Source organism: Culex pipiens, chromosome 1, assembly GCF_016801865.2.
Source record: "Culex pipiens pallens isolate TS chromosome 1, TS_CPP_V2, whole genome shotgun sequence".
NCBI classification, from domain to species: Eukaryota; Metazoa; Arthropoda; class Insecta; order Diptera; family Culicidae; genus Culex; species Culex pipiens.
Genome location: NC_068937.1, coordinates 80,402,463 through 80,429,906, shown reverse-complemented (window position 1 = coordinate 80,429,906; position 27,444 = coordinate 80,402,463). Strand labels below are relative to the sequence as shown.

The 27,444-nt window shown below is 35.8% G+C and overlaps 1 protein-coding gene, 3 long non-coding RNA genes and 1 pseudogene across 9 annotated transcripts; 3 read left to right on the top strand and 2 right to left on the bottom strand.

Moving 5' to 3' along the window:
• Nucleotides 1-1,999: 1,999 nt before the first annotated feature.
• On the top strand, nt 2,000-4,590 carry LOC120427805 (GIGYF family protein Gyf-like). Of its 3 annotated transcripts, XR_008212326.1 has the most exons (4): nt 2,000-2,437; nt 2,536-3,429; nt 3,553-3,699; nt 3,763-4,590. XR_008212326.1 is itself a non-coding variant. In XM_052709219.1 (2 exons), the coding sequence occupies exon 2, from the start codon at nt 2,620-2,622 to the stop codon at nt 3,322-3,324; it is 705 nt and encodes a 234-aa protein (XP_052565179.1). In that variant the 5' UTR covers nt 2,000-2,437; nt 2,536-2,619; the 3' UTR covers nt 3,325-4,590. The 3 variants fall into 3 exon arrangements, 1 of the variants encoding a protein (XP_052565179.1); XR_008212325.1 differs by having other exon boundaries at nt 2,536-3,699; XM_052709219.1 differs by having other exon boundaries at nt 2,536-4,590.
• Nucleotides 4,591-4,617: 27 nt separating this feature from the next.
• LOC128093225 (uncharacterized) lies at nt 4,618-8,090 on the top strand. 2 transcript variants are annotated; one of them, XR_008212328.1, is made up of 5 exons: nt 4,618-4,887; nt 5,757-5,835; nt 5,897-6,018; nt 6,193-6,380; nt 6,436-8,090. It is a non-coding gene; the product is annotated as an uncharacterized LOC128093225 (long non-coding RNA). The 2 variants fall into 2 exon arrangements; XR_008212327.1 differs by having other exon boundaries at nt 4,623-5,835; nt 6,436-8,089.
• A 4,005-nt stretch (nt 8,091-12,095) lies between these two features.
• LOC120427798 (uncharacterized) lies at nt 12,096-17,110 on the bottom strand. Of its 2 annotated transcripts, XR_005606965.2 has the most exons (4): nt 16,108-17,110; nt 15,854-16,045; nt 15,684-15,788; nt 12,096-15,172 (listed from the first exon to the last, which is right to left on the bottom strand). It is a non-coding gene; the product is annotated as an uncharacterized LOC120427798 (long non-coding RNA). The 2 variants fall into 2 exon arrangements; XR_005606964.2 differs by lacking the exon at nt 12,096-15,172 and having other exon boundaries at nt 15,205-15,788; nt 16,108-17,107.
• Nucleotides 17,111-20,571: 3,461 nt separating this feature from the next.
• LOC120427794 (40S ribosomal protein SA-like) lies at nt 20,572-22,404 on the top strand (annotated as a pseudogene).
• Nucleotides 22,405-23,483: 1,079 nt separating this feature from the next.
• LOC120427799 (uncharacterized) lies at nt 23,484-25,284 on the bottom strand. Of its 2 annotated transcripts, XR_005606966.2 has the most exons (4): nt 25,028-25,284; nt 24,743-24,902; nt 23,853-23,978; nt 23,484-23,787 (listed from the first exon to the last, which is right to left on the bottom strand). It is a non-coding gene; the product is annotated as an uncharacterized LOC120427799 (long non-coding RNA). The 2 variants fall into 2 exon arrangements; XR_008212331.1 differs by having other exon boundaries at nt 24,743-25,284.
• Between the last annotated feature and the right edge of the window lie 2,160 nt (nt 25,285-27,444).

Below are 27,444 nucleotides of genomic sequence, written 5' to 3'. Positions count from 1 at the left end.
TTCGAAATAAGTCTTAGCATCTGATATAAACAAACAGTTGTACTCAAGGTAAAAGTTATATTCTAGCAAAACAATGTAATTGGGCCAATCTCGATGTGTAAACAAAGAGTCCATCCTAATGTAAACATCAACTGACATGAGCAGGATACTCTTTGTTTACAATTCGATCATTTGCATTGTATTGCTTGATATGATAAGTGCATTAATTGTCGGGATATTGAATAATTATCAGATTCTGATGTTTTTTTTAGGAATTTGGAGACAACCCGCATAAAAATATATGATGATTTGCACTGTTAAAATCATGCAATAACAATACATATTATAATATTTATGGTAAGTTTATTGTTGACTTTTTCGAACTTTACTGGAATGGCGATGAAGCTACTATACAATTTATGGTTACAGCTAATTGGAAGGTTTTGTTATTGGAAATGTTATAAATTTAAACAAAAAAACTACCGTAAAATTCATGAATACAGCAAATATTATAGTTTTGTTATTGGAAATTTCATAATGCATTTTTTCCAATTTTTTGTTGCAGTATGTTTCATTGTATATTATAGTTGCGTAGTGTTAACTTTTTTAACGATCTTTTTTTGAATATTGCGAATCATGTAATAAAAGTATTTAAACCAAGTTATGATTTGAATACAAAACTTCACAAACGATTTTGACAAGCTTAAATCAAACTAATTTATTAAACATTAAAATATTAAAATATTAAAATATTAAAATATTAAAATATTAAAATATTAAAATATTAAAATATTAAAATATTAAAATATTAAAATATTAAAATATTAAAATATTAAAATATTAAAATATTAAAATATTAAAATATTAAAATATTAAAATATTAAAATATTAAAATATTAAAATATTAAAATATTAAAATATTAAAATATTAAAATATTAAAATATTAAAATATTAAAATATTAAAATATTAAAATATTAAAATATTAAAATATTAAAATATTGAAATATTGAAATATTGAAATATTGAAATATTGAAATATTGAAATATTGAAATATTGAAATATTGAAATATTGAAATATTGAAATATTGAAATATTGAAATATTGAAATATTGAAATATTGAAATATTGAAATATTGAAATATTGAAATATTGAAATATTGAAATATTTAAATATCAAAATATTTAAATATTTAAAAATTTAAATATTTAAATATTAAAACATTAAGGCTTTATCCCAAATCCCCGAATCCCACTTTCACTAATCCCATATCCCCGATTAATCATTTCCCCGAAAATTCCACTACACTCAACCCCCGGTGGTTGGTCACTTTTTCGTTTGACACTTTTTTAGTTTGTACCCCGTTGGTTGGTCAAAGTCAAACTAAAAAGTGACGAACTGTCACTTTTTACACGGCGCTCACGAACACTATCAAAACAAGCGTTTAGTAGTGTGTGTGAAGTCCGTGTAAAAGGGGTGTCAACAAGGGTGTCAAACTAAAAAGTGACCTCGTTCGTTTGACAACAGTTAGTGTCAAACCATCGGGGTTTGAGTGTACCCCGAAAATCATTCTCCCGCAAATTCCATATCCCCGAATGTCATTTACCCGAATGGTCATTTTAATGAACTGTTTAAACATTTAAACATTTAAACATTTAAACATTTAAACATTTAAACATTTAAACATTTAAACATTTAAACATTTAAACATTTAAACATTTAAACATTTAAACATTTAAACATTTAAACATTTAAACATTTAAACATTTAAACATTTAAACATTTAAACATTTAAACATTTAAACATTTAAACATTTAAACATTTAAACATTTAAACATTTAAACATTTAAACATTTAAACATTTAAACATTTAAACATTTAAACATTTAAACATTTAAACATTTAAACATTTAAACATTTAAACATTTAAACATTTAAACATTTAAACATTTAAACATTTAAACATTTAAACATTTAAACATTTAAGCATTTAAACATTTAAACATTTAAACATTTAAACATGTAAACATTTAAACATGTAAACATTTAAACATTTAAACATTTAAATATTGTATCATTTGAACATAAAATAGTCAACATTTGATCAATATTTGATTGAAAAAAATAAATAAAAAGGAATAAATAAATTAACGAAGGAACCCAACATAACACTGAACCTGTGCAGCCGACGCTATTGCAACGGACGCACCATTACACTGAATCTGTGCGACGCTCCTGAAACAAACGCACCATGGTTGAGCTGTCAGTTTTTTTTCCACTCGCGCGTGTTTGATCGTGTCCGTTTCGGTGTTGGCGGTGTTGGCTGTATCCTCGTGATTTGGCAACTTTTGGCGTTAGTTAAGGTGTCCAACGAGCAACCGAAGGAAGTTGGACAGATCCGCTGAGGGACGGAATCGGGTCCGCTCCGCAAGGCGAAAAGTTTTAAGCATCTTTGTGTGAGTATTGGGAGGATTGTGAAAGCAGCAGCACACGTTTAACTTGGCCTTCAGGGGCAGCTGACGTTGAAAAACCTGCAATGTTTTTCTATTTCCAGAGTGAAGCTGTTTGTTTGCGGAAAAATCCAACTTGAAGGAGGAATACGACTGGAACTCGTCTACTTCGTGCGAGGACGGCCAACATGGACAGCTGGCGCCGATCTCGGCCGGATGACGAACCAAGTACGACCGACTGGCGCATTGGTTCCGGAACTGGCGGTGGGGGCAACGGACTGTCGACGAGTCTGTCCGGGTCTAGCTTGCGGGACAAGTGGTCCAGCTCAACGAGTTGGCGCGAAGAGGAGAGTTTCATAGGCGATGGGCCTGGAGGGCGGCCACTGCATTCGTCGTCAGCGGGCGGTGGCTACAAACCTCGGATGTCGGCTCTAAGCGGCGGAGATCTCAACACGAGTGGAGGACCGGGAGGTGGCCTACGGCGTCACTGGGACGCCGATGATCAACTGCCGGAGAACCCGTCGGATTACGGAGGTAGCTTAGACGCGAGTGGACCATTCCATGACTCGGACAACGACATTGACGGGCGGCTGGAGGACGATGGCGGGAAGGAGAATCACGTGGATCATCGCTATCACCATGAACGCAAGGAAGGTTCGTCCGGTGGCAGTTCACGAAGAAGCGTCCCATCGTCCAAGGAAGGTAGTGCTGCGAAGGAAGACTTGCCCAACCATGCTGCTTCGTCGGAGAAAGCCTCGGAAGAGGTGGACCCAGGCAGCAAAAAGAAGTCTGAACCGGTACGGAACGCAACGGCGGATGAAAAGCCTCCAAAAGCCAGCGAATCGGAATCCCGGCGTCCCGCACCTGCTGCAACTACTCCCAAAACACCTTGAGCTGAAAAGTGGGACGAGTTGGCAAGGTTGCGAACCCGTTCCCGGTGTTGAATGACCAGATCCAATGAGTGACCGATCCGGAATAGCGACGAGGAGTGCTTTTGAGTGAGTATTGGGAGGGTTATTATTTTTTTGCTTGGAAACTTTTACACCGCAGCAACACTCATTTTTTATTGTAGATCATTGCGATATAAATCTGATTAGATTTTTACTCGATGTTGTTTTTAGGCGTATTTCCACCGTGAATTATGGGGAGCTGCTCGTTAGCGCTCAAGGTCAACCATCGAACGCAGCAACAGATCCGGCACCGGCTGTGCTTCGGGATCGACCGAAAGTATCACGAGGCCACCTTCGCAGAAGTAAAGCCCCCCAAAAGTATGTTTAATTAGGTTTATGAATTTTCAGCACCATTTCAATAAATTTTCCTTTTTATAACAGCAAATCCAGTCACGTGAAGGCAGAAATGATTACTGTGAGGTTCATTCTGACGATGGTTGCGCAGAAAAGAAGTCGATATCATGGAGTACCCGAAGTAGTTCCGTATCTGCGTTTTCTGTCGACATCAACGAGGAAGAGAAATCACTGTGACCAATCAACGGAAGAAACTCATCATCTACCGAAGAGGAGCTTTGACAGATCGAGAGGTTGAAGTTTGAATTATGGAAGAAAACGTCGAAAGGAATCAAACGTTTCGGTGGGATCGCCGGGACCAAGAATCAAAATGAAACTAAATTAAATTAATACATTATAAAGTAGGGAGAGAAAAGTGCAATAATAACACTAAAATGTAATATAACACTATTGTAGATAATATAAGAAATACAGAAAAAAAAACAATAAAAATACACTGAAACATACGGTATTTATTATTTATTTCAATGTAAAGGTATAGTCAAAACAGTACTCTTTATAAGAGAACTAATCATAAAGAACTATAAATTTACTGTGGAATCCTCTGTAATGCTTGTTGTTTTTATTATAAATGTATGATGTTTTCTATAGTCAGGGCAAGTTTTTAAATGAAAAATGCAACATTAGATTAACAGTAAAATGCGTCGTATTTGGAAAAAAAATGTATGGAAAAATTTCGAAATTTTTATGGTACCGGTGCATAACAACCCCCCTTTTTTATGGTAAAGTCCCAAAATACGACGCAAATTATCTTAAAAAACGATACTGTCTACTGTTAAATCACTGTCAAAATGACAATATATTTTATCGTTTTGTAACGTTAAAATTTACTGTAAGTTCATCAGAAATCTTTATGCGGGAACTCAACTTTAAAAACATGCACCAAATGTAAACATTCAACTTTCGCAACTCCCCCAGCGTACGTCATACAGTACAAACTTGCGGCCGGATCTCTTCCGGCAAAATCCGGTATCTGGATCGGTATCCGGCGAAATCGTCTTAGAGTTCTCTTCCCGGTGCTATAACATTGGCTTCCGGACGGTCGGTGGTCCTGAGGAAGGCCGACATCAAGAATTGTTGAACCAAAACCAAGCCGTATCGGCCCGGCTGGCCAAGAAACTTTCAAGTAATGAATCCAGATGTTCCCAACGGGTAAATGTTGGTCCTCTATGGCGAGGGGTGGAATTGTTGCCTTGAACAACGTTTTAGATCAGCGGCGCTTCTTCCGCAGCTCCGTCACTAACCCAACGCAGTTTTACCTGTTTTTAGTTCCGCCGCTGATTCCCTTAGCGATAAGATGTCTTTTTCCGGATCACGACAGCCCTCACCTTGCGTGGTTCTTCCGTGTACTGTTCCGAATAATGGAAAATCTGTAGATAGGCCATGCCGGTTCCTGCCTTGAGCTCGTGACTTTTTTCCGGTGGGAAGTCGGGAGAAAGCAAACATCACGAAAAGCGGCACTTGCGATAGCAAAATGCTGTGATCGGGTGCCAGTGCCCAATTTTGATAGTTTTAGAAAGATTACTTCAAATCAAGGTAGCCCAACTATTGTTAACACACAACAATCAACGATAAAGATCAAAGCTGCGCTTCTTCACCACCATGTTTTAAAGGTTTTAAAAAGTAAACAAGCCAAGCACGGCACGCTGCGGGAGAAGTAGTAGAAATTGCGAAAATGATGACAAAAAACTTACACGTTTTCGAAGAGTTACTTAGTATACAGCACTCGAACTCGATCTTAAGTCAGTATTTTTCTAGAAACGTGTTCTCTCTGGTGGTTGTCTTGGATACTTAGTTCTCACATTAACCGCAAGAGGGAAGAGGATTTTAGCAAATTACACGTTTCGGATGTTTAACTTTTTAGAGACTGATTGTTACACTTTTATATAGGGTTTTAATGTCATCTTCGGTAGCTTCTTTGCAACCTTCGTGAAACGTGTATGTTGTTGTTTTGGTCGAGTGTTTTGGTCTGTTTTAGATTTTGAATTATTTTTTTCTTTCAATTCTTACGTTTTTTTTAGGAATTGTAGCATAGAATGATCTTTATCTGATAATGATCAAATTCTAACGTGCCATTTGTGACAACAGGACCACCATTAAGTAAATCTTTTTTTTATGAATCTCTTCAATTTAAATATGAATATTTTTAAATATTTTCCAGAAAAACGGAATACAAATTAAATCGAAGAGGTCGACCCGATAGTTTCACCGCTGTTCGAAGATGACGGCGTATGCTTTATTTTGAGAAAGCCAGATCTTTCATTGAGCTGTTTAAGAAAGCAAGTGAGTAATTTTGTTAAACTTTGTAAAGTGAGCTCAAATTTACATGAATGTGCTTAAGTACTTACATATTGTACAAAGCAGCAAAGACAGATAAAAGATCACAAAAATGCTCTTAGTGAGCTTTTCAACTGAATTAAATTTTCAAATTAATAAAACAAATTTGATTTATTTCAGATGTGACGGGAAAATTCTCCAAATGTCGACTTTTTCATCACTGATTCGTCACTTTAGGCCAATTGTACCAATCGTGGCCTTCAACATCATGCCGGAAGTCTTCTCGTGTAAAATGTTCAACTATTCTATGAGCGACACACTCTCGGCAATCCTTAGCAAGACATATGACGAGCAGTACGGTGGCAATGGTAAGTTTATTATGATATAAAAAAGAAAATTAAAAACATTTTCCCTCTTCAATAGCCCGACATCGAATCCGTAACGCTGCGGAGCTCGACACACTGCGGGGATTGCTATCTCGATCAGATCGTCGAACATTGTCAACCTGTTGGACCGACCTCTTTACCAGCTTCTACAACACGAAGGCGATGGCGACGTAGTGTCGACGTTTCACTGTTGATTTCCAGGATCGGCCCGCTGGTCAATTTTACCTTGGTTGTGATCGGCTCAGAACACGGTACGTTCGAATGACGTCTAAGAGGCTCAAGGTGATTGCCGACTCGAAATCCCCTAGGACGTTCAAAGCAAGTGTTACACCAGCCAGCATAAATTCGACCGACCGGTTGAACTATGGTTAAACGATGACGTTACTAATAAAACCGTGAGTAATAGTAGTATGTGATTTCGTTAATTTTCAAAGCAAACTTTGTATAACTGTAAATTAGTCAACAAAATGCTACTTATTCAGAATATGCTCACGACCGATATGATAGTTTAAGTGACAATACGAAACGGTTTTTTTGCTGCTTTAAACCCGTTGAATTTAGATTCTGATAGACAGTTTTCAAAAGCATTGATTTTGAGTTTTGTGTTGAGCACTTACAATTACACGCTTTGTTTAAGTATTTTGCGTGCTTACACAAATCGTAATGCTTTTGAAAATTACATCAGATTCTAGATTCAACGGGGTAAAAAAATTTCAGCTTTGGTAAATTTACGTTGATTTCATCGGAAATTTACATGATTTCAAGTTCCTTTTCGTTCGGCCCGTTTACGTTGGATGACATGTAAATTTAAAATGAAACTAATTTAAATTAGCATCATTTACGACGTGCACTTTTGGTACATAATAAATGATGTAAATTTACCTAATTTTTTTTTTCTGTGTAATTAAAAAGACAAATGCTCCAGATGGTATAAGGAAGGATATAAACATTTAAATAAATCATCTAGTGAATAGATAAATGTAGGCATTAAAATTGAAGAAGATTCCCGGAAGCTGGAAGAAAGATAATTATATTTTAAAGAAAAATTCTTCAGATGGTTCCATTGCTATTTCAGTAACTGTCGTTAGTTCATGAAATTTGATCATATATGGTATGGAGGAATGGTAGAAAAAAGGACAAGGAATAGGAATGATATAAACATTCAAATAAATCAAATGAAGAATAGATAAATACATATAAGCAGTTCATTTATAAATGATCCAGGAAGCTGTGAAAAAAATTAAACACAATTTTAAATGATACTGTTGCCACTGAACTGATAATTGAAAATAATTGAAATTACTTCCTACCCACGTCCTGCATCATGCACACCTTAAAAACGTCAAACAAAAGAAAGACAAAAATCGCTGCTGCACCACTAATTGCCTCCACTACTGGCACTGAACCCGCAATCTTTGGAGTGTTAACATTCCCACAAAACAAACATTAACATTATTTGAGTAAACATTGGCACAAAATCCGCTTTGTAAATGCCACCTCGATACTCTTCAAGAGGTTTCCCTGGGAAAGATATACTTTTTACCAAAATGTACACCAAATTTCCATACAAACATACAAGAAAGAACAAATCAAGTCATAACAACAATGAAACATATCAAATTCTAAGTATTCCAAATGATTGCACATCTGCCAACAATATTTATAAGGGGTGTCACATAACCCGAGCAGGGGTAAATAACACGGGAATACCAAATTTTGATATTACTTGAGCAAATAACAGCGACCAAAATGTGCCCTTGGTTGCCCAGTAATAGATGGTAAAATACCATGAAATGAAATCATTGGACGTAGAATCCATTTCCGTGATCGAAATTTTGATTAATTTATTTTTTCTACCTGTATTGCGCAATTGAAAACTTTAAACGGCCGTATCTCAAAACACCCCAACTTATTTTTTTTATTTGACCTCACCATCGTGTTCCCCGGCCAATTTTACATAAGAACCCTCTCGACAGAAATGAATATGTTTCGTTCCAGAGATTTGGAATTTTAAAGTTTTGTGTTTTCGAGATTATCTACATCAGCTTCATTCGCCGCATCTGCTAGAAGCACACAGGCGGGCTGATCAATAACTGCTTTCCTTCAAAATTGAGTCTAAGACCGACCCTCAAAGATTTGTGGTTCCTGAGTTATCGCCGTTTGAATCTAGGAGGTTTGCTCAAAAATCGCCAAAAAGTCGATTTTTTGGGAGGGTACAAAAATGGAGGGGGTGGTCCGATTTGGATGAAATTCGGGATTCTTGCATGTATTGATAGTATCAACAGCCCTGCCAAATTTGAGCAGGATCGGAGAGGGTAATTTTCAAATGCTGTTCCGCTTCAGATGGAATGACCCATATGGATTTTTTCACTAACTGCAACTGCTGCACTAAAAATGGCATGAAAATACCAAATTTTGGTATTACTTGTGCAAATATCAGCGACCAAAATGTGATCTTGGTTGCCCAGTAATAGATGGTAAAATACCATCAAATCATACCAAAATGTGGAAGCACACAGGCGGGCTGATCAATAACTGCTACCTGGTCATATATTGAAATAATATTTCATCATATTGTGGTTTCGGAAATAAATCGAATTTTCGCGGCGACTTATCTGACACTACGCTTCGCAAACTTATCAACTCTAATTCTGAGTGTAACAAGTTGTGTTGAACGCGAGGATAAACGTCACTGAAAAATATTTTGTCGCTCTGGCACCAAATCGAAACGAGCGATTTCCACTCTCGCCGCACTTTTTCTCTCCGCCTTTTTTCTGTCAAGCTTAATAGCATCAGCGCTTGCGTGATGCCGTTGGAGATTTTGGATGATGATGTTAACCACTTCTGCAGGTAAAAATAGTCATATTTTATTTTGTTTTTAATTAAATAAACAAAAAAAGTTGGTTCATCTACCGACATAAATTTTCGTCAATCAAAACAATATGGAGGCATCACAACAAAGTTGGCTTACACACTGATCGAGTAGTACCAAATTAAGCTTGACAGAAAAAGGCGGAGGGAAAAATTGCGGCGAGAGTAGAAATCGCTCGATTCGGTTTAGTGCCAGAGCGACAATAATTAATCTTTATCAAATTGGGCAAAAATTTACTGTATAACACTGTAGGAAACTGGAGTTTAATCGCGAATGTTTACATGCTTAAAAAAAATAATTAGGTGAATTTCTGTGCTAACCCACAGGACAGAGCAATAACGACACATAGTAAAGGGCAGAATTGGATTCCGACGAAGCGAGCAGGAAAATGCAATTAATCTTGTTAGTAACAGTGAACAATAAGTGCACGATGCATTATTGAGTAAAAAATATGAATTAAAATGAATAAAATTTGTCGATACATTGTACTCTAGCGAAGGACGATCACAAGGAGTAGGAAAAGGATTTCTGGAAAATATAAAACTGAAAAATGTAAGAAAATCACAAAGTTTGATCGCTGCAAAGCGGCTAATTCCCCAAATTTAATTGCGATGATTTCGACACCGTCCGAAAACCAGTTTTTTTTCTTCTTTAATTCTTGGATTCTTGGAACACGATACGGTTGCTGTCCTCACGCATAAGGATTTTTTTATTAAATGTACCTTGACCAAAATCATCTTTTAATCAAATGGAGCTGGCTCACAATATAAACATTGATTTAATATGATCAATCTTTTAAACCATAAATCCGATTTGCCAAATTATGGTAAAGTGTCAATAATAAACTTCAATAATAATAATAATAATAAGAATAATAATAATAATAATAAAGCAGGTTTTGGGGTTTTTGCTGAATGGCACTATTTTGCTACCGCCCATGATAAAGGCCCTATTCATGGCCTCGGAGGTACTCTAAAACGGTTAGCAACTCGTGAAGAAACGGTGCATTCAAAATAACCCAATAAATATTTCTTTCACAAAAATAGATTGATTAAGGTAGGGGAACAGCATCTAATTCCAGCGTTCCTCTAATGATGCTATATCAGCGCTTTTGCATTCAAGCTGATTAAAAGCGTTTTCAACTGAAATCGAGTGATAAATAGCTCAATAAGAAGTGAACAAGCAAATTTCTATCAAAAGTTTTGCAAAATTTGTTGTTTGAATAGTGAAATTGAGCAAATTGGACGAAACTAGGAGCGAGGACTTAATCTGCCAAACATACGAGAATTTCCCCTATTAGCCATTTGAATAAATATTTGCGTAAAATTATAAAAATATAAATTAAATTAATCATCTCCCAGAACACCAGGTAGCAGTTATTGATCAGCCCGCCTGTGATGCGGCGAATGAAGCTGATGTAGGTAATCTCGAAAACGCTAAACTTTAAAATTCGATATCTCTGGAACGAAACATATTCATTTCTGTCGATAAGTGATTCTTATGTAAAATTGGCCGGGGAACACAATGGTGAGGTCAAATAAAAAAAATAAGTTGGGGTGTTTTGAGATACGGCCGTTTAAAGTTTTCAATTGCGCAATACAGGTAGAAAAAATAAATTAATCAAAATTTCGATCACGGAAATGGATTCTACGTCCAATTTCCTTCAAAATTGAGTCTAAGACCGACCCTCAAAGATTTGTGGTTCCTGAGTTATCGCCGTTTGAATCTAGGAGGTTTGCTCAAAAATCGCCAAAAAGTCGATTTTTTGGGAGGGTACAAAAATGGAGGGGGTGGTCCGATTTGGATGAAATTCGGGATTCTTGCATGTTTTGATAGTATTAACAGCCCTGCCAAATTTGAGCAGGATCGGAGAGGGTAATTTTCAAATTTGCACTTTTTCGTGCACAGTTGAGATGGAATGACCCATATGCAACAGCCAAATCTACTCACCTGATGCTTCCATGTTGTTCTTAGTGATATTCTTCACCACACCGAATGCATTTGTCATTGATGAACGGCCTGTGCTTGCAGTTCTTGAAGCTTCTGGAAAATAACAAGATTGAAAAATAAGTGTTATTAAAATGAAACTGGATTGAAATTCACCAAAATTCAATAATCTTTCGATTGACTCGTTTTTCAAAGTATTTGGTTATCCCGACTTGGAGAAATTTCAACAATTTAAAAAAATATCTTAATGGGTATATCAAAAAATGTTAAAACCAGATTTTTTTTTCAAGTCATTTTAGCGCAAAATTTATTATCTTGTCCAAATTTGTAAAAAAAATCCCATAGTTTCAGAGAAAATTGATGAAACCTTTCAATACCAAAATAATACCAAAATGTGCCATCCTGACTTAGAAAATTTTCCACAATTTCAAGTAATTTCTGTAGGGGGTATATCAAAAATGTTTAAAATCAAGTTTGAAATTTCCGGTTTTCAATGAAAGCATTCGCTTAGAGACATCATTTTAGCGCAAAATTAATTATTTTGTCAAAATTGGTCAAAATTTTCCCATAGTTTCAGAGGAATTTGATAAAACACTTTAATACCAAAATAATACCAAAATGTGCCATCCTGACATAGAAAATTTTCCACAATTTCAAGTCATTTCTGTAGGGGGTATATCAAAAATGTTTAAAATCAAGTTTGAAATTTCCGGTTTTCAATGAAAGCATTCGCTTTGAGACATCCTTTTAGTGCAAAATTAATTATTTTGTCAAAATTGGTCAACATTTTCCCATAGTTTCAGAGGAATTTGATAAAACACTTTAATACCAAAATAATACCAAAATGTGCCATCCTGACTTGGAAAATTTTCAACAATTTCAAGTCATTTCTTTAGGGGGTATATCAAAAATGTTTAATATCAAGTTTGAAATTTCCGGTTTTCAATTAAAGCATTCGCTTTGAGACATTATTTTAGCGCAAAATTAATTATTTTGTCAAAATTGGTCAAAATTTTCCTATAGTTTCAGAGGAATTTGATAAAACACTGTAATACCAAAAGAATACCAATATGTGGTGTTCGACCATTGACAAATTCTGCAATTTTGCAATATTGGTTAATTGGTATGATAGCACATTTTGCTCTTGCATAATCCTTAAGACAAATTTTAAAGGGTCCAGGAATACCAAAATTTGGTATTGATACCAGAGGAAGGTATTATTACGCATTTCCCTTGTTATTTACCCATGCTCGGGAAATTACACCAACAATAACGATTATTCTTGCAAAACAACCTTCAATCACTATTTCAAACACACTTTCAACTGTTTGTTTACATAAGTAAACAATCTAAACAACACAACACTTCTCCCAACACAAACTTAACAACGAAAATCAGCAGCCGCCGATTAAATAACAACATCCACCGAAGCTCGTTGAAAACTGACTGAAATGTCAAATTCGAAATAAATTCCTTCAGATGCAAACCGCCACGGCAATCAGCCTTTGGCTCGCCGCGGAGATTGAGGAGCGAACGATATTGAAACATTTCAGCGATCAGTTTGAACCGCCCAGGCGATGCGCCCATGGCACGCCAAGGCGGATGGAGGGCGGACGAAATTGAAAAATTTCAAATGTAAAATTTCAACCGCCCAGGCGGCCCGCCCTCGGTCCGCCAGGGCGGTTCTAGGGTGGACCACACGATCAGTAACGGCCGCCGATGCGTAACGTCCGCACTGAGTTAATGTGGGATCCGTCGCGGCCGTCGTTAGCTGCGTTTCGCGAGTGTAAACGCAGTTTATTTTTCTGTTTTCCCGAGCATAACACGGGAATACCAAATTTTGATATTACTTGAGCAAATAACAGCGAGCAAAATGTGCCCTTGGTTGCCCAGTAATAGATGGTAAAAAACCATGAAATCATACCAAAGTCTAGTATATGGAAGGGCACAACAATACCAAACCATGTTATTCCAAGGGTAAAATAATACCTCAAAATAAAACCATTTCAATACCAAGTTGAGGTCTTCTGAATTTTTGAACATTGCTTGAATACCAAAACTTGGTATTGCCATGGTTTAATTTTTAGGTATTCCCGCGCCCTTGGAAAATCATATTTTGGTATTCCTGTGGTCTTCCACATACATGATTTTGGTATGATTTGATGGTATTTTACCATCTATTACTGGGCAACCAAGATCACATTTTGGTCGCTGATATTTGCACAAGTAATACCAAAATTTGGTATTTTCATACAATTTTTAGTGCAGCAGTTGCAGTTAGTGAAAAAACGGAAATGATCCATATGCAACAGCCAAATCTACTCACCTGATGATTCCATGTTGTTCTTAGTGATATTCTTCACCACACCGAATGCATTTGTCATTGATGAACGGCCTGTGCATGAAGTTCTTGAAGATTCTGAAAAATAACAAGATTGAAAAATAAGTGTTATTAAAATAAAACTGGATTGAAATTAACCAAAATTCAATAATCTTTCGATTGGCTCGTTTTTCAAAGTATTTGTTTTTTTTCAAGTCATTTTAGCGCAAAATTTATTATCTTGTCCAAATTGGTAAAAAAAAACCCAACCTTTTCGGCTCAATTTTCACATATTTGATCGTCAAAATTACAATTGTTCATTTTTTCATGGTTTCTTTGATGGAATCGGTTCTCAGATGACCAGTGAACATAACTTTTCCATAAGTTTGAAAAAAATATTTATACAAGTCGTTTTTATCCACATTTTACGTCAAAAATCATTCCGGCCCGCGGGCCGGACCAATTTTTCACTTAAAACTTACATAAAAACAACCTGCAAACATATTTTTTCAAACTTTTATCAAAGTTATGTTCTCTGGTCATCTGAGAACCGATTCCATCAAAGAAACCATGAAAAAAATAACAATTGTAATTTTGACGATCAAAAATGTGTAAATTGAGCCGAAAAGGTTGGGCAGGCCCCGAGCAGACGGAAATAACTTGGGAAGGTCAGTTTTTGATATTGTGAGAAGATCAAAATCCGTTATTGGGATGATCGGATTAGTTGTTAAAATAACAAATTTCAATAACAAAGATTTGTTCGAAAAATAACTCAAATCGTTATTGCCCTGTTATTGCAATAACATACTAATAACATAGAATCCAGAACAATAGAATAACAAGGTTAGTTATTCTGAGCAATGGATGGGGAGCACCCAAATAACAAAAACAGTTATTCATATGGATTGATTGCATAACAAAAAGTGTTATTATTTTATCACTTATCCGAGCAGAAATTCGTTACAGAAAAAAAAATATATGAAGCATAACATTGTAACTCAGGCTGTCACAAATATGAGTCATATAAGAGTCATAATAACAGAATTGTGTATAAGAAATTGCTCCAAAAGTAACAAAAAAATATCAGTATCTGACAAATTTATAATAGAAAATTAAAACTCAAAATATCATACAGTGGAATCTCTCGTTGTCGATATTGAGGGAACCTTCGAGAGCGGGAGTTATCAAATTATAGAATGAAAAATCAAAGCAATCTATTTGAAGGGACTGAAAAAATATTTACAGCTAGAGCAATATTGCTATCGAGAAGAAGAGAGTCATAGAAGACAGCCATTGAGTAACTGTAATTCTAATTGATTTGTTTTAAAATAGTTAGTTTTGTGTTAAAGCTAGAGAATTAAAACTGTACTGACTTACGGCAATTTCCATATAATTCACCTGAACTTCATCGAAAGTCGTGCATTTTACTATTAATTTGCAAATGTTGGTGGTTGCGGATGAATTTCAACCTAAAAAATAGAATATTATTACAAAGTGTCTAATTCTTTTAGGAAAAAAATATTAAAGCACTTATCTAATGGTGGTCGTGATGGTGATATTTATCGCCAAAGATAGAATTTAGGATAACATGCAGGCTGTGATGTTCATAATCCGTCCAATGATCCAATGACTTTTCTGAAAAAAATAAAAATAGAAATATTACTTTTTATTATGATTTATTGAGTGTGCATTGTTCCGAAACGATTGATATTAAACATATATTAAATATTTTGAGAAAATAGAGAGGAATAGTTTTAAATTAAAAAAAATATAGCAAAATGTATCCTAATTTATTTTGTTTTTTGACTTCGGTTTTAAAAGTTAAAATTTTGATGGCTATTTTGATTCCTTTTTATTGATTCACTTCCGTTTAAACGCTTCAATGTTTAAAATCCGGATTTACAAAACTTGCTTTTAAAACATTATTACTAATTAGGTTCGTTAAGCTACATTTCAAAGGTAACGTTTGAAAAGGATGGAAAATGGGTGTAGTGAATTTGTTGCTGGCGTGCGAACTTGTTCTTGACCTCTTTAGAGCTGTTTATTCACTTCTTAGATTACATACTTCTTTTTGAAGTGTTGCCCTAAATTTTAACCTCGTTTTCCGTACCGGCTAAAAGTAGTATTTCTTGATAGTATTACAAACCTGCCAATTTTACTGCTGCTTTTTCTTTTGAAGATGATTGTCATGTTGGTGGACCGTGTCCTAGACCTTTAGGCTCTTGGCGAGGTGAATATGGAGCATAAGAAGCTGGAAGAATCGAACCAATAGTTAAAATAATCTGTTGGAGTCTTATAAATGTAATTTTTACTCACTTTCGTTTAACACGCCAGCGAGTGTTTTTGAAACTCTATCGAAAACCCGTTGACGTAGCTTTACCGCCGATTTCAGTCGACGTTCGTAGTGTACGCCATCAAGTCGAGGGTGAAATGCTAACCCATCAACAGCTCGGCCCCCTGTTGTCAGTTCGGGGAAAGTGGCCTTCGAAGGAGTTGGTTCCTGTTTTGCTGGTAAAGAAAAGAACACTGTTAATTTTAGGTTTTTGACAATTTTTAACGTTCAAGCTTACCTTGTCCGATGATATTTGCTCTCGAAGCGTCAGCAAACTTGATCTCGCAGCAGCACATCAACTTCCAGCCGGAAGGTCTGGTGTTGTTGTTACTGCTGGGTCAAGGCCAATGTTTACTCTGCACGAATTAGTCTCCATTTCCGCCGATTTTCCGCTTAGAACAAAACAACTCACTCACTTTCCGCGCGATTCAACCGATTCCATGCAGTCCACGACACTAGACCACAACAGATGCCGAGAAATTCGTTCTCAAGCAGCAGATTTTACAAATTTGTTGTTTCTCCAGCGGCGCGTCGAAGTCCGTTTTCTCTCTACTAGTTATACAGTAGCGTGGCTCACGGATATATGAAAAAGACAAAAGTGTTCAATTTCGAACGCCTCAACCGGAATTTTGTAGCAATATGGCCCCAAAACATAGCCTGAAATTTTGAGCGCATTTGGTTAAGGTTTAGAACTTCCACCTGAAGTTATAAAGAAATTTCAATAAATTTAATTTATTTATTTTCAACTTTTTAACTCTTCTTCGAGTATATTTTCCTATGCCCTATGATTTTTTCTCAAAGTAGTGGTTTCTTATAGGTTTCGATCCGGGGAACAACTTTGTAGAACATCACAAAGCGCTAGGAATTAATCCCGGAAAGATACAGGCAAATTTTTAGAGCACGTTAAAAAAAAATCCTAGCTCCAAAAAATATCCTGTATCTTTTCAGGATCAATTCCTAGCGCTTTGCGATGTTCTACAAAGTTGTTCCCCGGATCAAAACCTATAAGAAACTTGAGAATAAGAAAATTTGATTGGGTTTTGGGAAACTTTATCTAAGAAGAGGTTAAAAGTGAAAATTTTCCATAGTAAATCTTCAAAAGTTCCATACTAACTTCAGGTCAATGGTGGAAGTACTAAACCTTAACCAAATGCGCTCAAAATTTCAGGCTATGTTCTGGGGCCATATTGCTACAAAAATCCGGTCGAGGCGTTTGGAATTGAACACTTTTGTCTTTTTCATATATCCATGAGCCACAGTCATCCCACATATTCGGAACGGTTTACAGATCGGCCAATGCTCAAAAAATCATAGCAAATCGATAACTGAACTTAATGATTCGCTTTTACCTTCATTTGAAAGCTTTTCTTGCGATCTTTCGGATGATGTATCGAACAACTGCAAATTTTTACTTTTATATCAAGTTTTTGAAGAAAAACTTTGACCCTTGAAATCCACAAATTCGGAACACTTTTTTCTTACGGATGTAAACAAACTTTGGTTCTCTCCACGAGAACATAATTTTCAACAAAAAAATGACTTCACGCTCTAAAACTAACGAAACTAAAGCTTAGTTATGTTTTATGAATGGTCTGATAACTTTTTTTGTGTAAATATCAGTTAAATTCAGGTGTTCCACAATTGTGGGAAGCACAATAACATCCCACAATTATGAAACAGGCAATTTGGAATCAGTGTTTTGCTGCTCAGGATAAAATAGTCTTGAAATGAGGTTTTTTGTTCAAAAAGCACTAATTCTAGGGTATTCTAGGGGTCATATTCGAGTTCAGCGACCCCAAATTAGTTAAATTTGACCTGTTGATTGTCTGTTACATTTCTGTATAAACATTTCCAATATTCTTACTTCGCCATATTGGCCGCCATCTTGGATTGCACATTCTCTGAGTACTTTTGAGATCATATTTGAGTTTAGCGACACCAAATTAGTTAAATTTGACCTGTTGATTGCCTGTTACATTTCTGTATAAACATTTCCAATATTCTTACTTCGCCATATTGGCAGCCATCTTGGATTGCACATTCTCTGAGTACTTTTGAGTATTTTTGGGATCATATTTGAGTTCAGCGACCCCAAATTAGTTAAATTTTATCTGTTGATGGCCTGATCATTTCTGTATAAACATTTCCAATATTCTAACTTCGCCATTTTGGCCGTCATCTTGGATTGCACATTCTCTGAGTACTTTGGAGTATTTTTGGGATCATATTTGAGTTTAGCGACACCAAATTAGTTAAATTTGACCTGTTGATTGCCTGTTACATTTCTGTATAAACATTTCCAATATTCTAACTTCGCCATATTGGCCGCCATCTTGGATTGCACATTCCCTGAATACTTTAGAGTATTCTAGGGATCATATTTGAGTTCAGCGACCCCAAATTAGTTAAATTTGACCTGTTGATAGCCTGTTACATTTCTGTATAAACATTTCCAATATTCTAACTTCGCCATATTGGCCGCCATCTTGGATTGCACATTCCCTGAGTACTTTGGAGTATTCTAGGGGTCATATTCGAGTTCAGCGACCCCAAATTAATTAAATTTGACCTGTTGATAGCCTGTTACACTTCTGTATAAACATTTCCAATATTCTAACTTCGCCATATTGGCCGCCATCTTGGATTGCACATTCCCTGAGTACTTTGGAGTATTCTAGGGGTCATATTCGAGTCCAGCGACCCCAAATTAATTAAATTTGACCTGTTGATAGCCTGTTACACTTCTGTATAAACATTTCCAATATTCTAACTTCGCCATATTGGCCGCCATCTTGGATTGCACATTCCCTGAGTACTTTGGAGTATTCTAGGGATCATATTCGAGTTCAGCGACCCCAATTTAGTTAAATTTGAGTAGTTGATTGAACTTAAAAATCCTTTTATTGTGATTTTTCCATTCAGCCGCCATATTGGACGCCATCTTGAATATCTCGGTTCCCTTTGAGAATCGGGAAAATCAACAGGCAGATTCGGATTCAGGAGGGTCGATTTAGTCTAGATCCATAAAAAAATGGCCTGTTACACGATTTGCTTCTAGACATGAAAAATGAGCACCTTTTTAGATTTCGTGCCTTGACTATAGTGAAATAGCAAGAGAATGTCCAAATGAAGGTCCTAAAAATAGTAGGGTCGACAGAAAAGCTGCATTTGCCATGTTATTGATAAATTATCACAAAAGTGTTCCGAATTTGTGGGTGTTCCGAATATGTGGGATGACTGTAACTGTCAAATTTTTCACTGCTTTAGCAAACTCAAACCTGCGGACACTTTATGGTTCGGGTGAAATAAGTTATTGCCGGAAATGCGACGGCAGACCGACGACGCAGCGACCGAAACGAATCAAAACGCGCACGACAACACAACAACAACAAATCATTTGACAGCTCGTCCAAGCAGGCTTAGCTCGTGGGCCATTCACAAATGGCGTTATGGCAAAATATGTTCAATATGCACGATTTTTTTTTTGCAAATCTAGCAAAACAATGCAAAAGGGTCATTGTGGATTTGTAAACAAAGAGTGTATTCTGCTTACGCTAGAGGATGTTTACACATCTGGCATAAAAGAGACACACTTTTTGTTTACAAACCCACAACGGCCCTTTGGCATTGTTTTGCTAGAATATACTGTATCCTGGATATCTTGTTAATGTTAGTTTTTGTTATGGGTGTGATGCACTGTTTGTATACAAACCTAGAGTTTTTTTTTGAATAGGTCCTATAAACAAATGAAAGACAATAATTTATTGGACAAGCAGTTACATAACCAAACTTTTTGGCAGTACGAAGTTGCTGCCGGATCTCTTCCGGAAAAGAAAAGATTGCATGCAGCTACAAAAACCTTAAAAATTAAATTTTGTGCACCGAAAATTTAAAAAATAATGATTCAAAATAAACATGCTGGAGTTTATTTGAAAAGGTTTTGTAAACATAGGAAATTCCATAGCTTAAAAAATACTAGATGTCTAATTTTTTTTAAACGGTCATATAAAAATATAAACCACAATAGCACCTATAATTAGCACCTTTTCTAAAAAAAATCTAGATATAAAAGTTTAGCAATTAAACCAAGTGAAACGTCATTTCGGGATGGCCTCTTCGAATGATTCCGTTTTCCACCCAACCTTCCCACTGGTTTCCACCCACCACCCACGACTGCTTGGATGTAAACAAACTTTACACTCTAAAATGAGAAATCGCACTTTGCTGAGTTCGTTTTCGCACTTCTTCATACTAATGTTTCTGTTCGACTACGATTACCAAGAAAAGTGAATTTTAAGTTACAGTGTAGATTGTGTGCGAGAATTTCTCGATCCTGTCAAAAAATTTCGTCTGCACTGTTTTGAAGCTGGAATAAAAAAAAGTTCAAAAATCCTTTCCGCACACATTGGCAATAAAATTTGAAAAAATAGAGAATTTTCACGCTGTCGGTAAGTTGCTTACAACGCTCTTTAGATTTAAATAAAAGGAAATACTTTCCCGTTGCAGAAATTCATAAGAAAAACTCTAGGCCAAGGTACAGTTTTACTTCTTCATCAAGGAACTCAAGGAGCAGGAAAAAAAACAGCCAGCTAGCGCTCCAGTGGCCTAATCGATACCACGGAAAAATCCTGTCCCCGAATGAGCGAGGTTTTAGCAGAATGGCCAAGAATCACCATCTGAAGAAGCAAAGATTCCGCTGGAAATGGCATTTGATGAGACGCACAGCAACTCGATCCAAAAACTTCCAGTTCCGCCGAATGCGCTCGAGCAATATCAGCAACAATCGCAGCTGGTCATCCTACACAAAGATCATACGGCCATCTACAGCTTGCGGACCGGAACGGTTGCCGGAAAATCCTCAACCATCGTTTTAAGACCCCCTTTAAACGGTCGGGTGGAGTCGTACGCGTCGCTCGGCTGGCATCTACATCATCAACTTGGGCAGCACCTGGGGAACACTGCATCGCCAGCATCGAGTACTCCAGAGAGATACCCTCATAGCGGGCCGCTTCACGTTCGGTGCGAATCAGATCCAGCCGACGTTCTGTGAGCCACGGCTGCTGATCGAGACCGATCCGCTTACCGATCATCAGTCCATGATGGAGGCGTCCTACGACAACGTGCAACACCGTCTCGCTGCTCAAGTTCGTCAAAGTTGCATTCCCGTGCAGCACCAAGTCGTCGCACACGATCGGTCTGATGTATTGGCTGTTGGACCGTGAGGTGCTAAAGCTGCGTGGCAAGATCTCCGACAAGTGGGAGCTGAAGCCCGATCTGTTTTTCTACCGTGATCCAAAGGAGCAGGAGAAAGGGTGAATTGCACTGCTGAATGCTGCCACGGCCACCAAGAAGATGTACAACGACGAGCCGATTCCGGCCGTCGAGGAGAGTGGAAACTGGGATGAGGAAGCTGCTCCGGCTGCTGCCGCGGCTGTTCCGGCCGTCATTGGTGCCGTCATCCAGCAGATGATCCAAGCCGATAACGAAAGAGGCCTACACCCGGACCGTCGGATCATGGGGCGGAGTCAGGGTGAATTCAAAGGAGGATCGATGGTGCTGTTAAGCGCAAATGGCCGCAGAATGAGAATGTTAAGAACTCGATTTATCAAATGTTATAAATAAAGTTGTTAGGTATTTATTGATAGCTGATGAAATAAAATCATTCACGATGATTATCGATCAAGCGTAATCATCCGAGTGCTGTTGAGCGTAATTGATAAGTTCTGATAGCCATAAAAAATTATAAATCTTCAAATATTGAGTTATTTGATGGGCTCATTGAAATTCAGATTGCAAAAATCGTCGATGAATAAGCATAAATGGAATGTTAGAACCGTTTGACCAATTTGGTCGTAGATTAAATATAATCGGTAGAAATTTAAAGATAAGTCTAGCGACCTAATATTTTTAGTTAAAATGTTTAGTAACCGAAGAAATATAAAAAAATGATCAAAAGTCGGCTTAGTCCACGAATATCAAAAAGAGAACAAAGTATGAGTTTGATGTAAAATAACATTTGAAAAACCTGTTTTGATACCCTGCCATGTTTATTTTCTCAAAATAACAGATTTAGTAACTATTTTGTTTACGGAAAACAAATGTATTATTTTTTTGCTACGGTTTTTTACGACATCCTCCTCGGGATGTGAAAAACATAACTTAAAATGTAATTATCGTCTTACTCCTCATTTCCAATGGAATATCAATCCAATAACAGTTCCTGTTATTATGCAATAAAATGGAAAAACATAACTTAAACTGTTATTGTCATCTTATTTCACATTTACAATGAAATATCAAACCAATAACAGTTCCTGTTATTATGGAATGAAATGGCAAAACATAACTTAAACTGTTATTATTATCTTATTCCACATTTCCAATTGAATACCATCCCAATAACATTGTTTGTTAAAATAACAGAAACTGTTATTACTTTTTCTTCCAAAAATTATTTACAAGAATATTCAATAACAGAATCTGTTATTTTAACACAATCTGTTATTGAAATGGCATGAATTTTGTTATTACCGTCTGTCCGGGGCCTGATGTAGGGGGTATATCAAAAATGCTTAAAATCAAGTTTGAAATTTCCGGTTTTCAATGAAAGTATTCGCTTTGAGACATCATTTTAGTGCAAAATTAATTATTCTGTCAAAATTGGTCAACATTTTCCCATAGTTTCAGAGGAATTTGATAAAACACTGTAATACCAAAAGAATACCAAAATGTGCCATCCTGACTTAGAAAATTTTCCACAATTTCAAGTCATTTATGTAGGGGGTATATCAAAAATGTTTAAAATCAAGTTTGAAATTTGCGGTTTTCAATGAAAGTATTCGCTTTGAGACATCATTTTAGTGCAAAATTAATTATTTTGTCAAAATTGGTCAAAATTTTCCCATAGTTTCAGAGGAATTTGATAAAACACTTTAATACCAAAATAATACCAAAATGTTCCATCCTGACTTAGAAAATTTTCAACAATTTCAAGTCATTTCTTTAGGGGTATATCAAAAATGTTTAATATCAAGTTTAAAATTTCCGGTTTTCAATTAAAGCATTCGCTTTGAGACATTATTTTAGCGCAAAATTAATTATTTTGTCAAAATTGGTCAAAATTTTCTTATAGTTTCAGAGGAATTTGATAAAACACTGTAATACCAAAAGAATACCAATAATAACTTACAGTAAATTTTAACGTTACAAAACGATAAAATATATTGTCATTTTGACAGTGTTTTAACAGTAGACAGCATCGTTTTTTAAGATAATTTGCGTCGTATTTTGGGATTTTACCATAAAAAAGGGGGGTTGTTATGCACCGGTACCATAAAAATTTCGAATTTTTTCCATACATTTTTTTTCCAAATACGACGCATTTTACTGTTAATCTAATGTTGCATTTTTCATTCAAAAACTTGCCCTGACTATAGAAAACATCATACATTTACAACAAATACAGTAACCATTACAATGGATTTCACAGTAAATGTATAGTTCTTCAAGATTTTTTCCCTGCTAAATAGTACTGTTTAAACTATATTCGTACATTGAAATAAATAATAACTACAGCAGGTTTTATTGTACTTTAATTTTATTTATGGTATGTTTTACGGTATTTTCCTTAAATTAAAAGTATGTTTTATTTTATTTTAGTTTCATTTACACTGTTTTTTTTTAAATTGAACTTCAGAAATGAAACAATTTATTAGAAACAAAGCAAGCTTTTCTTATTACTCATCACTCACAACTCCCGTCAGGATTTTCGTCACGAGAAGTCCGTCCAGCATCTCGCCATTCAGGAAGGGTTTCCTTCACGGTCGCGGTCGAGTTGAAACTGTCGTTGGGCTCCTTCCGACGTTTTCTTTCGTAATTCCGCTTCAAGCTGTCGGCCAAAAGCTCCGTTTTGTCGAGACTGCAAATGTTAAAAAAAAACACAATTAGAATCAAATTACACAGCCTGCATCCCACACAACTTACGCCCACTCATCTTCAAATGTCCTGCTGCTTCAGGAGTTAACGTTGCCACCAAGAAAGGAAATATGATGGCAAACTGGAATGTCCGCATTTCACGTCTACGAGCATCCGCGTTGGAAGTAGTAGACTCTGTAATCGAAAAAAAGCAATACGTTAAAAATAGGTAACCTAAAAGAAAACACATCGGCCTGCCCAAGCAAGCCACGGAAAATGTCTGCTGCTACAAAGGAGAAAAGCTCGGAACTTAACCTCAAAGGTAAATTGTTGGACTAACGAAGCAACCCATTCAAGCAATCGAAGCAACCATCAATCATTCAAGCATTCATTCACCATTCTACTTCTGACACTCGAACAAGCAAGAATCAAATAAATTTAGCTCTCACGAAATACAACATAAATAAACCAAATGAACTTTTTTGACAGGTGTCAGTGCCGGGACTCAAAACTTTGTTCCGGTTGTTCCGTTTCGCATGGACACAAACACGGTTAGGAGCACGACAAGGACACGGCCACGGGAATGGCCAGGAACAGGCACCTACACGGCCAGGGACACGAAAACGGCCAGAAGCACAGACACGAACACGGTCAGGAGTTCGGACAAGGACACAGCCTAGAGCACGGCCACGGGAACGACAACTACGTGGTCAGTTGCGCGTACACGAACACGGACAGATGCACACTTATCCGAAAAAAAACTCGGGTTTTGACGTTTCGCGCAATCGGAAGCAAATTCAAATTCAAAAACGAAATGCTAAGTCGTGAAAACGACACCTGTCAAACCACTGAGTTCTTTGAGCTCATTTGCTACGTCACAGTTTTCTTGCCTACTGCGGAGTGGGATTCCGCCCCGTGGCTCTATCCTTTTCCAATAGAATAAAATGTCAAATACTCACACGAAGATGTTCGAACTCCTCGTAGCTTTTCCAGATCGAGCACTTGGCATCTTTCATTCGGAATGGATTATTGACGGTGGCCGGAAATGTCCGCAGTATGCGCCGGGTCTGCGTTTCCACTGCGGGTTTTGTCCCGTAACCGAACAGCTCCACACGCCCACTGAAAGACACAAATAATACAAAAAAATAGCTTGACAATTTTTCGAAGCAGGTCATGGCAACAACCTGCTGTTGCTTCAGGGGGATTCCGCCCTCTCCAAAATTAATAAAACTCCAAAAACTTACCCAAATGTGAGAAAAATCCGCCATCCCGGAGATGTTCCGGTTCGTTCACCCGGCGGATTTGATGACGGAAGTTATTTTTCATAAGCACACGCGAGTAAAACTTGATTTCGATTCGAAACTGCAGCCAACACGGCCAACACGAAACATGAATGAACACGCGCGAGAGAAAAAGTTTGACAGCTCGCAGCTCGCTCAATCATGGTGCGTTCGTTTCAAGAGCGTCGGCTGCACAGTTTCTGTATAATGGTGCGTTCGTTTTATGATTCTTATTTATTGCTTTTTTACGAGTTTTTTTTAAATTTATTTCGCAATAATGTTTAAATGATTGAATGTTTAAATGTTTAAATGTTTAAATGTTTAAATGTTTAAATGTTTAAATGTTTAAATGTTTAAATGTTTAAATGTTTAAATGTTTAAATGTTTAAATGTTTAAATGTTTAAATGTTTAAATGTTTAAATGTTTAAATGTTTAAATGTTTAAATGTTTAAATGTTTAAATGTTTAAATGTTTAAATGTTTAAATGTTTAAATGTTTAAATGTTTAAATGTTTAAATGTTTAAATGTTTAAATGTTTAAATGTTTAAATGTTTAAATGTTTAAATGTTTAAATGTTTAAATGTTTAAATGTTTAAATGTTTAAATGTTTAAATGTTTAAATGTTTAAATGTTTAAATGTTTAAATGTTTAAATGTTTAAATGTTTAAATGTTTAAATGTTTAAATTTTTAAATGTTTAAATGTTTAAATGTTTAAATGTTTAAATGTTTAAATGTTTAAATGTTTAAATGTTTAAATGTTTAAATGTTTAAATGTTTAAATGTTTAAATGTTTAAATGTTTAAATGTTTAAATGTTTAAATGTTTAAATGTTTAAATGTTTAAATGTTTAAATGTTTAAATGTTTAAATGTTTAAATGTTTAAATGTTTAAATGTTTAAATGTTTAAATGTTAAAATGTAATTGTAATTTTATTTGGCAACGATATCATGTTAGTCAGACTTTTTATCAGGGTAAGGAGGTGTACAAACCGGAAAATGTTAAAATGTAAAAAAATGTAGAATGGTGAAAATGTCAAAATGTAAAAACTTCGACATTTCAAAATGTAAAAATGTAAAATGGCTCCATACAAAAAAAAGTGTGTGGACACCTAACCTATAAAAACCTAAAAGAAGCAAACGCAAAATAAACTTTAAACACTGAGGGTTGAGACACAAAACTTGTCTGTAGTTGAGTGTTCACATTAAAACAGTGCACTTTATCAAAATATCACATATGACTATTAAAAATTCAATTTGGCATTGAAATTATATTTCTGGTATTTTAAAATTAATTCTCAATACTTACCGAGTTTAACTTTTTTTTATCCTTAGAACGAAACGAAAACGAATTTGACTTTAGCTGTCGGCCACAATTGCTAGTACCAACCACTAGTGTCTTCCTTTTATCTACAAGGACTTCGCCACCCTGGGCTCCTATGTGTACGAGAGTATGTCACGGAGCGAAGGCACCGAAACCCCATACTGACACTTAGAATTTCAGGGTGCCCGCTGCGGGATCTGAACCGGCGATCTCTGGTATGTGAATTCAGTGCGCGGTCCGATAAATCCACACGGAAGGACAATCTTGAATCCTTAGAACCTTGCAAATATTTTTCAAACTTTATGTCCCCCTCTTCAAAATCGGCTCGAAAAATCAGGAGGTAAAAAAATCAGCAGCTTAACTTTTTATGGAATTAGAAGTCTAATCAACTGATAACAATTTCAAATGCATTTCCTGCGTTGATAAACATATTTAGCATGATTGAGCGCGTCTAAAAATATATTTAAAAACAAACTTTTTTTTTGCGAAAGAACATAATTTTTGAAATACTTAAATATTTTGAAAACTAAAGATTGCAAAACAATTGAACTGGTGTAAAATGCATTTTAAAACACTTTTTTCATTCAAATATTGAATCCGTTTGAAGCTTGCGTTTTTTATATTTCAAAGGATAACAATTTTTCATTACGTAACTAAAATTGAACTTACTGTGAAAAAAAATGTCAAAAAATACATCATCGTATTTTCTCTATCAAAACCACGCAATTTACTGTACCGATACATTTTACGGTAGCTTATTTTTTGAGACTGTATAAGATTACATATAACAAAACCATCCAACTTGCTGTAATCATGAATTTTAAGGTAGCTCTACCGTCATTCCAATAATGTTCGAAAAAGTCAACAATAAACTTACTATAGATATTATAATATCTATTGTAACTGCATGGTTTTAACAGTGCAAATCATCATATAATTTTATGCGGGCATTGACAAATTCTGCAATTTTGCAATATCAAAACAATACCTTTAATTGGTATGATAGCACATTTTGCTCATGCATAATCCTTAAGACAAATTTTGAAGGGTCCAGGAATA